Below are 12,790 nucleotides of genomic sequence, written 5' to 3'. Positions count from 1 at the left end.
CAGCATCTTGAATAATAATAAAGTAGGGCCTAAAGTTGAAGAAGTAAACATAAATGATTCATGATTATTGTTACTATAACTCTCCTATTATGCCTTATAGAAAACCGAGATAGTTTTACAAAAGGACAAACCTTTAACTTACTTAGCTGGTGTTTTTATACAGTCTGTTGTATTTTTTAATCCTAAAGGAAAGCAGAACATATCACTACTGGGAAATATAATTTTGTTTTCATGTTCATTTTTTAGATGACCTACAACACAACTCTGAATGGTAAAGATACAGTTCATCACTGGAGCTGGACCTCAGACATGCCCTTGGAATGTGCCACGCACTATGTGGGAATTAGATGCTACATTGACGATCCTCATTTTTCTGGTCGCAAAGAGTGGAGTGACTGGAGCCCACTGAAGAACATTTCTCGTAAGCTTGTATTTAAAGAATTTTTGTTTCAAGTGAATTAGATTAATCTTGCTTAAGGGTAAGTTTTAGTTTAAGCTTTCAGTTCTCTGAGCTCCATTTAGCAGCACGAGGGTTACCTGGGAATCTTCCAAGTCACCCATCCCAGAACCTTTCGATTCAAAAAGTCTGAGATAGGCTTCAGGAATCTGTATTTTTAAAGAACTTCCTGAGTGACTAGATAAACATCCAAGTTTGAAAATCACTGTGGTACGCATTGAAGAACATTTAAAAATTTTATATTGGTGGTAAAGAGACCAAGTCTAAATTTTAAAAAAATGGCTCCCTGTTTCTCTTCCACAGAGCAGAGATATTGCAGAGAATATGAGAATCTGCAAACATGCCGAAAATCACTGGTACATTGAATAAAACTCAAATGCAGGTAGAATGCTGGCAGTATTAGAGAGGGCCCAGAAAACTATTGACAATAAAATGAAGCCTTAAAAAGGATGATGATCATTGTGGATTATTCACTTTAGTGACAATATGGAGAAATGAATCAAGAGGAAGAAAGGACTGAAAGCAGGTAGATAAAGAGAATCTAGTTGGAGTTAAGCAAAAAACACTGAAGGCGTAACTAGGACACTTGGGTTTAGACATTATAAAGGGGAAAAGGTGTGAAAGCAATGAAGAGACAGAATTAGAATTAACGACTGTGAATTTGGTAAGGGAGATGTAGAGCCAAAGGTGACTATTAGTTTGGGCAGCTGGGTGACTGGTGATGCCATTCACTGAGACAAAAAATATATGAACAAATTAGATGGGAAAAATCAATTTCATTTTCATTCTCATTGAGCTTGAGGTACATATGAAGTGTCTGGGTAGCAGTGAAATCAAGTTTGGCATCCAGATGATTAGTTGGAGCTAGAGGTGCATATTTATGAATCATCAGCATATATGTGATAGGAAAAAAATTTAAATCCTCGAGGTTACCATAATTCAGGAAAAGGGGAATAGAGACCAAAGACCCATCTCTTAGAAGCTTGTATGTCTAAGAGGAGGATGGGAAAAAAAGAGGCCAGGAAAGCAAATAGCAGAGGGTTAAGAGTAGTCCACGAGGGTAAAGTGGTACAGAACCCAAGAGAGACGGGAGTTTCAAGAAAACTTTAGGCAGCGTACCAGATGCTGTGAAGGCAAAGGGGAAGATTACTGAGAAGTGGCCCTTGAATTGAGTGATTAGACCAGCCAGCCACTTTAGTAGAATGGTCAGGGTAGAAACTGGGTAGCAGTCTGTGAAAGAATAAATAGGTAGAAAAGAGAGTAGACGTAATTACAGAGATTGGATATTTATGAAAACAAAAAACAAAAACAAAGGTGCAGCTTTAACCTACAAAGAGTTAGGATTAAAGAAAAAGTGATTTTTATGATGTGGGGGGCTCAAACATATTTAGGGTGATGGAAAGTAGAAAGTCTGCTCTAAATACATAGAATCATTTCAGAGGAATGGAATTATTTAATGAGTGACTTTTTCTTGGTGTTGATTGTTTGCATGTGGATATAAATCCATTTATTGAACCTTTAAAACTTCTTAGACGTTAACCTGTGGTCTTAGACATTGACCTACAGTCTCTTCTGCTCTCCCACCTCACCCCACCATATGTAAATAAAACCACACGTTTATTTCATTTCTTGTATATGTCTTTCTCCTTTGGAACCTGGGGGACTTATTTTTGGGCCACAGTTATTACAAAGCACCTAACAGTATGTTTTGAATACACCGAGCTATTTTATGGTAAAAGACTTCTGAAGGATTTGTAATTCCTTGTAATTCCTTTTGCTCTTTCTAGGGTCTTCTGATTTGCAGAGTAAGGTTTTTCCTCAAGACAAAGTGATACTCGTGGGCTCAGATATAACATTTTGTTGTGTGACTCAAGAAAAAGTGATATCAGCACAGATCGGCTATACAAAATGTCCCCTTATTCATCTTGATGGGGAAAGTGTTGCAATCAAGATCTATAATATTTCTGTTTCTGAAAATAGTGGAACAAATGTGGTTTTCACAACAAAAGAAAACATTTTTGGAACAGTTATTTTTGTGGGCTGTAAGTATAAAATATTCTTTAAAAAAAGTTCCGTTTTTATTTGTTTTTATCCTTTCCAAAAGCCTTAATGCTTTTTGGGGACAGGGGTGATTCCATTTCTTTCTTATTTTTTAATTCTTTAATATAAAAGATATATGAAGGCACCAGAATTTTTGCTTGTTTAAAGAGTTCTAAGTTTGTTTCTATATACTTGTATCTATATAACTTGTAGGTTTTGTAATAAGATTTGAAACCTTCAGCAGCTAACTTTTAGTTTAAATTCTTAGTTAACACCTTTGTTGAGTCAAGGGAGGTTAGTACATAATATCTCTTAATCCTACAAATAGGAGTTAATTTGCCACCTAATCACAGCATACCTTTTTTAAAATAAGTACCCTAATTAAAGAAATTGAAATTAGTTTACACAAAATCTTTCAATAGCATACTATATGCTTCTCCAACTCTTAAAATAACATATTTGAGAAGAGGATAACCAGATGGCATGTGCAGGAGACTTCCGGTCTCACTGTGTTGTATGTGTAATGTATGCTCCAAAATGCAGGGCCTCTTTATTAACACAGTCACTCCTACCGTTTTAAAATGCCGCAGCATTTCCCAAAGTTGTTGTGTGGGACTGTCCACAGATGATTTTGCATCTCGAGTTTTCCTGTCCCCTCCCCTGTGGTTACTATAATGTGGTGCACTGATGGCTTGGCCTCCAGCAGTGTTTCCTGTCCACCCTGCATTCTGGATTAAAGGCTCTGTGTTTGGTCTAAGAGTCTCATGAATAAAATGTGTGAAATGTAGTGAGTGGTTTTTGTGATTTTTTTTTGATTGCTTAGTGATTATCTTATTTTTTATTTTATGATTTTCAGCTGTGCTTTAGATCAGCCGTTCTCAGTATCTTTTTCACTTCCATAGAAACTTATGATGAATTATGTTCAGTTGCTGATCTACTTCCAAAAGAAAGACCAGGATTAGGTGCACTTCTCAGCTTGATGTCTGTAACCTTACTCTCTTTTTGCCATCTCAGTAATGCATTGTGGAATTCAAGTGAGGGTGAGGCTATGTTCAAATTTAAATTTTAGAAAATTAAATTTTCTTTTCCTAATGGAATTTAGGAAATGACTCGCAACATTCCACAGAAATGATCATGGAGTCTAAGTTGAGAACCAGTGGTAAATGTAATGATACCAAAAAGTGAAATATTCACTTCATAGCACAAAAGCAAAAAATTAAAACTTAAAAGATGAGAACGTACACAGTTTTTATTATTTTGAATAGTGTTCTAATCTTTTATCATACTTATAGAACAGACTCATTTAATTCATAATTTAACCGTCATTTGTAACATTTGGAGGTTGACATATTGCTCAGTATTTGACAACTCAGGAGCAGCTGTAGAATTCCCATTAGGAGGGAGCCCTTTAGAAATTTACAAGGGCAGTTTATGGTGTGAGTCAGGGATCAAGATTCATTTATTTCCTTTCCCTTATGGATATTCTGTTAACCTGCAATTTATAGAAAAGACCGAAAAGAATTTTAGAATCAGCTTGTCACTTTCCCCTATACGTGCACATACGTAATCAAAACCTGCCAGGATTTTGATTTGGATTACATTAAATCTATCAGTTTAAGAGATCAATATAGGAAAATTTTCATTCTTAGAATATTGATCATCTAAACCATGATGGTATATCCCTCCTATTAGTTAGTTCGGTCTTTAATTTATTTTAGTGATATGAGGTCTTGTATATCTTTTAGTAAATTTACTCCTATGTGTTTGATGTTTGTGCTAATAAAAATGGCTTCTTTCCCTGTTTATTAAAATAAATTTATGATATAGAAGACAGAAGAATAATTATTTGCCAATATTTTTCAGTGTTCATGCATGTGCTAATTTAGTCATAAGCAAAATAGACCTTTTATAAACATTTTTGTTCAGTAATCTTTCAAATGAGTTATTTTTATTGATAGTGTTATTTTAGCATTAAATGTCGACCTAAATGTTAATCTTTCATTATACTTAAGATATTTTAAAATAATGCTCTGTAAAATAGGATTAGAGCATGTAAATATTTGTCAAATTTTATGCTTTCTCATTTGAAAATATTTTCATAAAAAATGGCTTTGTTTTTTAAATTGCATTTTTCTGTTTGCTGATAAATAGAAATGCAATTGACTTATACCCAGCTTTTGCCCAGCTGTAGCTGATTCTTTTGTAAGTTAATTTGTGGGGGAAAAAAATCTATACCTTTCAAATACTGCCCTCTCATATTTTTTCCCTCTGTCTTTGCTTCTATTCTTTCTAACTTTCTCCGGTTATTTGGATTTTAAGTATTTCAACTTAATATATCTGCCAAATACTAAAATAATGAGATTTTTAAATATTCTAAAAACTTTGGTATGTCATTTTAATAAAATGAATGAAAATTTGGCCTTAGATTTAAAACGATTTTCAAAACAAATATGTCAATGTTAGTTTTATTATCCAGTTATTAGACTTTCATATAAATACTAATTACTCTTCCTGATATTACCTAAAATATCAATAGAGGACATTTTGCTGAGGAAGATAAATGTAATTTTCTAAGTCTTGGTTGATAAAATAAGAACTTTTAAAAAATTAGTTATTTTTAAATAAAATTATTTTACAGTATTTTCTAATGGGTAGATTATTGTTTTTTTTTTTTAAACTTTCCTTCAGTGACAGATAGTTGGATAAATATGACAGTAGGAAGTATCAGTTTCTATATAAGTTTGGTTAAACATGATTACAGAAATATCAATTTCTATAATCAGTGTCAGACTACAGAATTTTTTCTTATCACTAAAAGTCTCACACACACTAAAAAAACTACTTTTTATTTTTCTAGTCCTGCTTGAACAAAGCCACAGAGAATAGTTTCAATAAAGAACAAAAACAACAGAAGAGCAGTAGTCACTTTGAATATGGGAAGATGTAGAATTTTACTGAGAATTACTTTGTAAATAATAGTCCTTGCTTATTTAAAAACTCTGAAACTCGTGACATAACTTACGTTGATCTTTAATACGATGTAGTACTTCTTTTCAAAACATAATATGTAGATGATAGATAATAATACTTTTGATCTGTATATTTTTCTGACTTAACTTGTTGGACATAACTTCCTTTGAGCGATTTGGTAGACTAAAATAGGATTTAAGGGGAAAAAATGATACTGTCCTCAGGTTGCTATTGGAGAGTTTTCAAATGAGCTAATAGTCACTTTTCAGCATATTTTAATTTATCATTTCTAATATAATATGAACTCAAAAAAAACATGCTATAGAAAGAAGGGTAGTTCCTGCATTGTTCAAAAAGTAAAATGTAAACAATAAATTATTTCATTTTTTAAGGAAATTGTACAAAATGTAATTAACATATGAAATATAACATTTTCAGGGAAAATATATGTAACAATAACTACATTTCCCCCCCCCCTTTTAGATCCACCTGATATTCCTCAAAAACTGAACTGTGAGACACATGATTTAAAAGAGATTATATGCACTTGGGATCCAGGAAGACCAACAGCATTGGTGGGCCCACGCAATACAAGTTACACTTTATTTGAAAGGTAAAGGTCACCAGGAAAAGAAGTCACACTTAATCAGTAAGGAGTACGTGAGAAGGATGTTTCATGACATAGGGCAGTGCTCTGTCTCATTTATAGTATGAGCAAGATATAAAACCAGATATGCAGTGTAAAATTGGGTATCCTATCAGTACTGCTGTTTGATGCATACAAACTCAATTTGTCTCTTTTTCTAAAAAGCCTAGAAGCCAGACATCTCAAATATGAATAGACTATTTCTTGGTAGTTGGCTTATGGCTGATTATTGTTTTTCTATTTACTATCTCATGTACATTTTTTCCCTGAGTATAAAATACATCTATAATTAGGAATATAAACACTTTGAAAAGATTACTTGTTTGAAACTTACCTATTCGTTTTTTTTCTGCACTATTTATCTCTTGCCATTTTGATATTATTTCATTATTCCTTATTCCTCTCTTCATTTGCAGTTTTTCAGGAAAATATGTTAGATTTAAAAGAGTTGAAGCGCCCACCAATGAAAGCTATCAGTTATTCTTTCAAGTGCTTCCAAATCAAGAAATATATAATTTTACTTTGAACGCTCGCAATCCTCTGGGTCAATCAGAATCAGCAATTTTAGTTAACACGACTGAAAAAGGTAAGCTGCTACATAAATCAATGTCTTAAAAATAACTTTAGAAGTGGTGAAATGTCTTGAGACTAATGAAAAGTACTTACAGGGATTACTTTTTACTAATTATTTTTTTATAATTAACATTAACCTTATATATTTTATTTTTAAATCTATAAAATGTATAATTTCGAGTTTTACCATTTTACTGAATTCAAATAAAATTTTGAATTAGTCATTTTCATAGAAACTGTCAGTGGCTTTACCTAATAGTTTTTGATTTCTGAAAAATTTTTTGCCAAATTTTTAAAGACATTGTATTTTGAAATAATTGTAGACTCATTAGTGGTTGCAAAAATAATAAATTAGAGCTCTGTGACCCCTTCACCTGGCTTTCCCCAGTGGTCATGTTTATGTAACCATAGCACTGTGTCCAGACCAGGCAGTTGGCGCTGGTACAACGCTGTGAACCGCACTACTGAGCTGGACTCGTGACCTCGCTCAGTTTTCACTGGTTTTTGTATACATTCAGTTTGTGTGTGTGTGTGTGTGTGTGTGTGTGTGTGTGTGCGCGCGCACGCGCGCGCGTGCACGTGCACGTGCTCGTGCATGTAGTTTTGTGCAATTGGATTCATATACAGATTCATAGAACCAACACAAGATACAGAACTGTTCTGCCACCACAAAGGAACTACTTCATGCTGCCCCTTTAGCAAACTGCCCCCCGCACACACACACACATCCCTGTCCCCAGGCAACAACGAATCCGTTCTCCATCTCTATTTTGCCATTTTGAGAGTGTTATATAAATGGAATCATACCAGTTATATAACCTTCGAAGTTGGCATTTTTTACTAAGGGTAATGTCCATGAGGTCTATTCAAATGTATCAATAAATAGTTCCTTTTGATTTGCTGATATTTTCTTAATTTTTACCAATCCTATTAAAATATATATAGCTCAGAAATAAAATATCCTCCATCTTTTTGGCATTCATTCCTATGGTCCTTCCATATGTATCGACTCCATGCCAGGCTCTACAATACTGGAGCACTGGCACAGAGGCCTTCTCTTAGAGACTCAGTCACGAGAGAACGGGCTTAAACCAGATGCACTCTCATGCAGCTTGGCAAGTGATTAGTAGATGATCCTGTTGCCTTGTTTGTAAATATAAGTCATTTTTACTTCTTCCCATCATCTTTGTTATTTTCTGATTTTCCTAAGGACAAAATGGCTACATTTTGTACTTGCATGGTAGTGTTTGTATGTTTTTGTCTGCCTTCTGCATTTTAGTTTTATTTACTGCATGATTCTTTCCCACCATTCAAAACGATGTATGCATTATCACCAATGTAATGTGCACTTTGCTTCGCTGTACCTTTGTGCTTCCCAGGTACCTTTGTGCTTCCCAGGTCCCCAACCCGAAATGCTTTTCTGTATTCGTTTTGCCAGCTTTAGTCTGATTCTTCCTTCAAAGCTCATCTTAAAGTCCCATCTTTGCTTACCATGCTTACATCTAAATTCCTATGGCAGTTAATATGTGTACCACACATTTAGAACTTAACATATACACTCTCGTTAATTTTCTTTCTTTTTGTTTGTCATTCTCCAAGTAAAGTAGGGGTTTCTTAAAGGTAGAGACTATGATCTGACTACCTTTTAGTATTCCTGACATCAATTGAGAAATATTGAGTGTGGTTGGTTCTTTAAAAAATGTTGGCATGTTGTCAGCAGGTTTTGTGTATTCCACAAATACTGAGTTAAATATTGCTGGTCAGCACTAACAATACCTCTCTTGTTTTTTATTTTCTTTTATTCTCATTTGTCATATTAGAAAACAGCTTTTAAAGTAATTAATTTTAAAAAATTATATTTACAGTTTATCCCCATACTCCTACTTCAGTCAGAGTGAAGGATGTTAATTCAACAGCTGTTACACTTTCCTGGCATTTACCAGGCAGCTTTGCAAAGATTAAACTGTTGTGTCAAATTGAAATTAACAAAGCTAATTCGATGCAAGAGTTGGTGAGTAAGATTCTTTCGTAAATTTCTTTAGAGATGCTTTTGGATAAAATACTTAGTTTTCAAAAACAATTAAGAAACTCAATATGCATAAACTCTGATTATTTATTATAGAGATTTACTAAGAACCAAGATATTATATATAATAACAGCGTTATATTTAGCACTTAAAAACAATTATAGTAGTGGATATTATAGAACCCAAGTTTGACTTGTACCACTCAGATTGTTTGCACGTCTCGTATAGTACCTGGCATGTGGCTGGTACTCAATAAGTTGTGAATGATTGAGTAGTTTTTGCTGTAACCTGTAGCATTAGATAATGGACTAATTGGCACCAGAGAGAAGATGTGATTTTTAAAACTGCTAAGTGCATCAACAGGAGCAAGTTATAATTGGTCATTATAAGTTAAAACATGACTTTTTAATACATTTTAAATACTTAGGTTGACTTTTATACTGCACTATCTTGTAATTTGTGGTAAGTCCAAAATAAATGATATTGTATTTAAATATTCATTTTGAAACTTACTGATGATTTCTAGAAAATCAGTCACGCTACAAAATTTAACCCCAAAAGCTCCTTTGTAATAAGAATTGGGAGCTCAGAGGCTTTCCTTGAAGTATGCAGATCCTCAAATTTGTTTTGAATTGCTTCATTTTATTTAGTTTAAATATTTGTTGAATATTTTACATGTTTAGCACCATACTAGAGGTACAAAGTACCATATAAAAAAAGATGTATAAGATGATACCTGCCTCCAGTAAGCTTTCAGATATCATCTGAATAATATATGTAATTCTCAAGGTCATCTTAGGTTACTAAAATATATTAAGGTTTATTGCATCACCATTAACCATTGACCTATTATCAAAATTATATCCTCCTTTCTACATAATTTAATTGACCATTATTTGGATTAAAATGGTGTATGTGTATACGTGTACTCATACACACATGACATTTCATGTACATATATGTGCACATATTTATTTGTTTTCTAATAGCGGAATGTCACAATCAAAGGAGTAGAAAATTCAAGTTATCTTGTTGCTGTGGACAAGTTAAATCCATATACTATGTATACCTTTCGGATTCGTTGTTCTAGTGAAACTTTCTGGAAATGGAGTAAATGGAGCAATGAAAAACAGTATTTAACCACAGAAGCCAGTAAGTTAACTAAATGATTTATGGCTAATTATTACTATGGATCTTGAAATTCTACAAACGTTTTTTAAAAAAAAATCACCAAAGTGACTAAACATAGGAGAATGCTTGAATTGTGTAATCGTAAAATATCTGCCAGTATAATAACATACAGACATTTTAAATGATGGTTTTTAAAGTTTTGTGATACTACGGAGAAACGCTTGGCCTGTGCTGTGGAGAAGGACGAGGCCCCTCTGTCTGCAGTGTGATTGCAGCTGCGTTAGGATGGTGCACAGGAAACCAAACAACACCACGGCGAGATTATGGGGCGGTTTTTCTCAAAGAGAATTTCCACCATCTGTTTTGCCTTTTTATTAGAAACAATCATTACTAAAAAGAATTTATTGCAATTTTTATTTCCGACCTAAGCTTGAGAAAGGAGTGGAGCTGAAAGGTCTAGAACTTTAGTTTCTGCAGTACACTTAAATCAAAATAGGTATAAAATCAGGTAGCTGGTTTTCAGAGTATGATAATTTCCAAAGACAGAATGAGATTCTATCCTAATTTTATCATGTCATTGTTAAAACAAACAACAACAATAACAGAAACTTAGAAATAGATGTGATTTTCAGTAATCATTTATCAAAAGGTAACAAAGGCTTTATTTGCACTATATAATATAGGGAATACAAAACTTCTTCTAAAAAATTTAACAAACAGTAAAACAATTATAGATGTTAATCCGGATTTTGTCTCTCCATATAAAGACTAGAGAGAGGAGTGGAGCTTTGCAATATGTGTAAGAATTATTTGAATCATCAGAAATGAAGCCTGTGCATGAGTCCAGAGGAAAACTATCAGTTATCTATTGCTACATGACAAATTACCTCCAAATCTGTGCCGTAAAACAGCAAACATTTATCATCTCACAGAGTCAGTGGGTCAGAAATTCAGGAGCAGTTTAGCTGTGTAGCTCTGGCTTAGAGTCTGTCCTGAGGCTATAGCTGGATGTGGGTGGGGGCTGCAGGCTTGATTAAGGCTAGAGGATTTGCTTTTAGGATGTTTTACTCATGTGGGTACGGGCAGGAGGCCTCAGTTCCTGACCATGTGGGCTTCTCCATGGGGCTGCTGGCGTGCCCTCATAACATGGCAGCCAGCTCCTCCTAGTAATGATTGAAGAGAGAACAAGGCTTCCTCCACGATATCTTTTATGACCTAGCCTCAGATGGGACATACTATCATGCCTGCCATACCCTGTTGGTCATACAAGCCCACCCTGATACAGTGTGAGAGGGGACCACTCAAGGGCATGAACATCAGGCGTCACCAATATCACTGATCATTTTGGAGACTGGCTACCACAGGTACTTTTGCCGTCAGTCATTCAGCTGTTGTTGCCAAAAGGAAACAAATATTTTGTTTATACTTTATTAAGATGAAGGCTTTAATTCACTTAACAGATCGGAGCTAGAAACAAAGCTTTGAGTAGCATATAAATGGGATCAGTCTGGGAGAGTGTGCAGGGTGGAAAGAGGCCAAGGATGGAACCCTAGGTGATGGCAGCATATGATAGGAAATAGGAAACTTATTCAGTCCCTACTGTGTATCAGGAGTTGCTCTGGTCACCAAGGATATAAGAGTGAATGTTGGGTGGTAGTGAGTGGCACAGAGAAAAACAAAACCTAGAAAGAGGGCTGGGAAATGAAGGATGGGTGATGGAGAGGGGAGTTGCAGGTTTAAATAGGGTAGCTGGAGGAGACCTCACTAAGATACTTGAGCTCAGGTATAAAGGAGGTTAGGAAGCAAACCACATGGTTCATTCAGGAGAAGAGAGTTCTAGGCAGAGAAAGAGAGGGCACCGTAAGTACAGAAAGCCCGGGGCAGGTGTCCTCTGCATGTCTGAGGAACAGCCAGGAAGCCAGTGTATGGTGAGAACCAATTTCTGTAAGGGGAGATGACAGGACGGGAGACAGAAGCACCCTCGGACCCATCACTTACAGCCTTGAGGGTGATTTTAACCCATTTTAAGGGGCCTTGTGTTTTGCAGACGTTGAGAGCTTTTCCTTATTTAATTTTCTAAGTGGAAACCACTGAACTTTTTCTTGTTTTTATTGGGAATTCCAAAAACCTAGAAAAAAAAGTCAAGCACCACCATCCCAATTGTTAACGTTATAAACTGACATAGTATTCATCTTAAATACTAACTTTTGAATCTCTTTCCTAGCTCCTTCAAAGGGACCAGATACTTGGAGAGAGTGGAGTTCTGATGGAAAAAACTTAATAATATATTGGAAGGTAAATATCTAATTTTTCCTTGAGTACTTATTTAATTTGATTATGCTAAACTATCTAACTAACTTACATATGGTGCTTGGGTTGTCAAAGAGGCAGGATTTCCAAGACTGGCTCAGCAGTATTGCTGAGAATGTAACCTGGCTCCTCAAACCCCCAGATTCCTCATCACTGTTGATGCATCACGGTCATTTCAGTGAGGATGTTCTCAGGTCTGAGCATTCTGTCATTTGATTTTCTGAGGCTTATAAAGACCTAAGAATTTCATGAATTCTCTATCTCTCCCTTTAGTCAGAAATACATCCAGAAGCTGAAGTTAGAATCCTGAGTGTTTACTTTCCATTTTGTCTTCGATGAACAGGAAACCAGCTTTTTATATATTTTGCGTGTAATTTATTTCCCTTAAATAAATTTTATTCTAAATTATAGTTTTGTAAAATTTTAGATAAAATATGAATTGCAGTGTTCTACTGGTTTCCCCCTAGTGGAGCAAACATTTTATTTTTGTTGCTGTTTTTTTATCTCATTTATGAACATTAAAAACACAGTTGTTTTCTACATCAGATTTCATAAGAGCAGTCGTTATCAGATTCCTTTAGTGAATATTGGTATTAAAAGTAAAATAATGTTATTTTTACAAAACTTCGACCTCAG

The 12,790-nt window shown here is 34.6% G+C and overlaps 1 protein-coding gene across 2 annotated transcripts in view; it reads left to right on the top strand.

Moving 5' to 3' along the window:
• The window catches only part of LIFR (LIF receptor alpha), a 63,435-nt gene that overhangs the window by 33,108 nt on the left and 17,537 nt on the right, over positions 1-12,790 (top strand). For both annotated transcript variants that reach the window (XM_025052159.1, XM_025052158.1), the window contains exons 6-12: positions 247-421; positions 2,245-2,499; positions 5,951-6,080; positions 6,530-6,699; positions 8,552-8,697; positions 9,703-9,865; positions 12,069-12,139. In XM_025052159.1, the coding sequence (XP_024907927.1) occupies positions 247-421; positions 2,245-2,499; positions 5,951-6,080; positions 6,530-6,699; positions 8,552-8,697; positions 9,703-9,865; positions 12,069-12,139 (1,110 nt within the window). The remainder of the gene's footprint in view (positions 1-246; positions 422-2,244; positions 2,500-5,950; positions 6,081-6,529; positions 6,700-8,551; positions 8,698-9,702; positions 9,866-12,068; positions 12,140-12,790) is intronic.

Source organism: Pteropus alecto, unplaced genomic scaffold, assembly GCF_000325575.1.
Source record: "Pteropus alecto unplaced genomic scaffold, ASM32557v1 scaffold338, whole genome shotgun sequence".
NCBI classification, from domain to species: domain Eukaryota; kingdom Metazoa; phylum Chordata; class Mammalia; order Chiroptera; family Pteropodidae; genus Pteropus; species Pteropus alecto.
The sequence above is the reverse complement of the archived record's forward strand: the minus strand, read 5'-3'. Positions and strand labels throughout refer to the sequence as shown.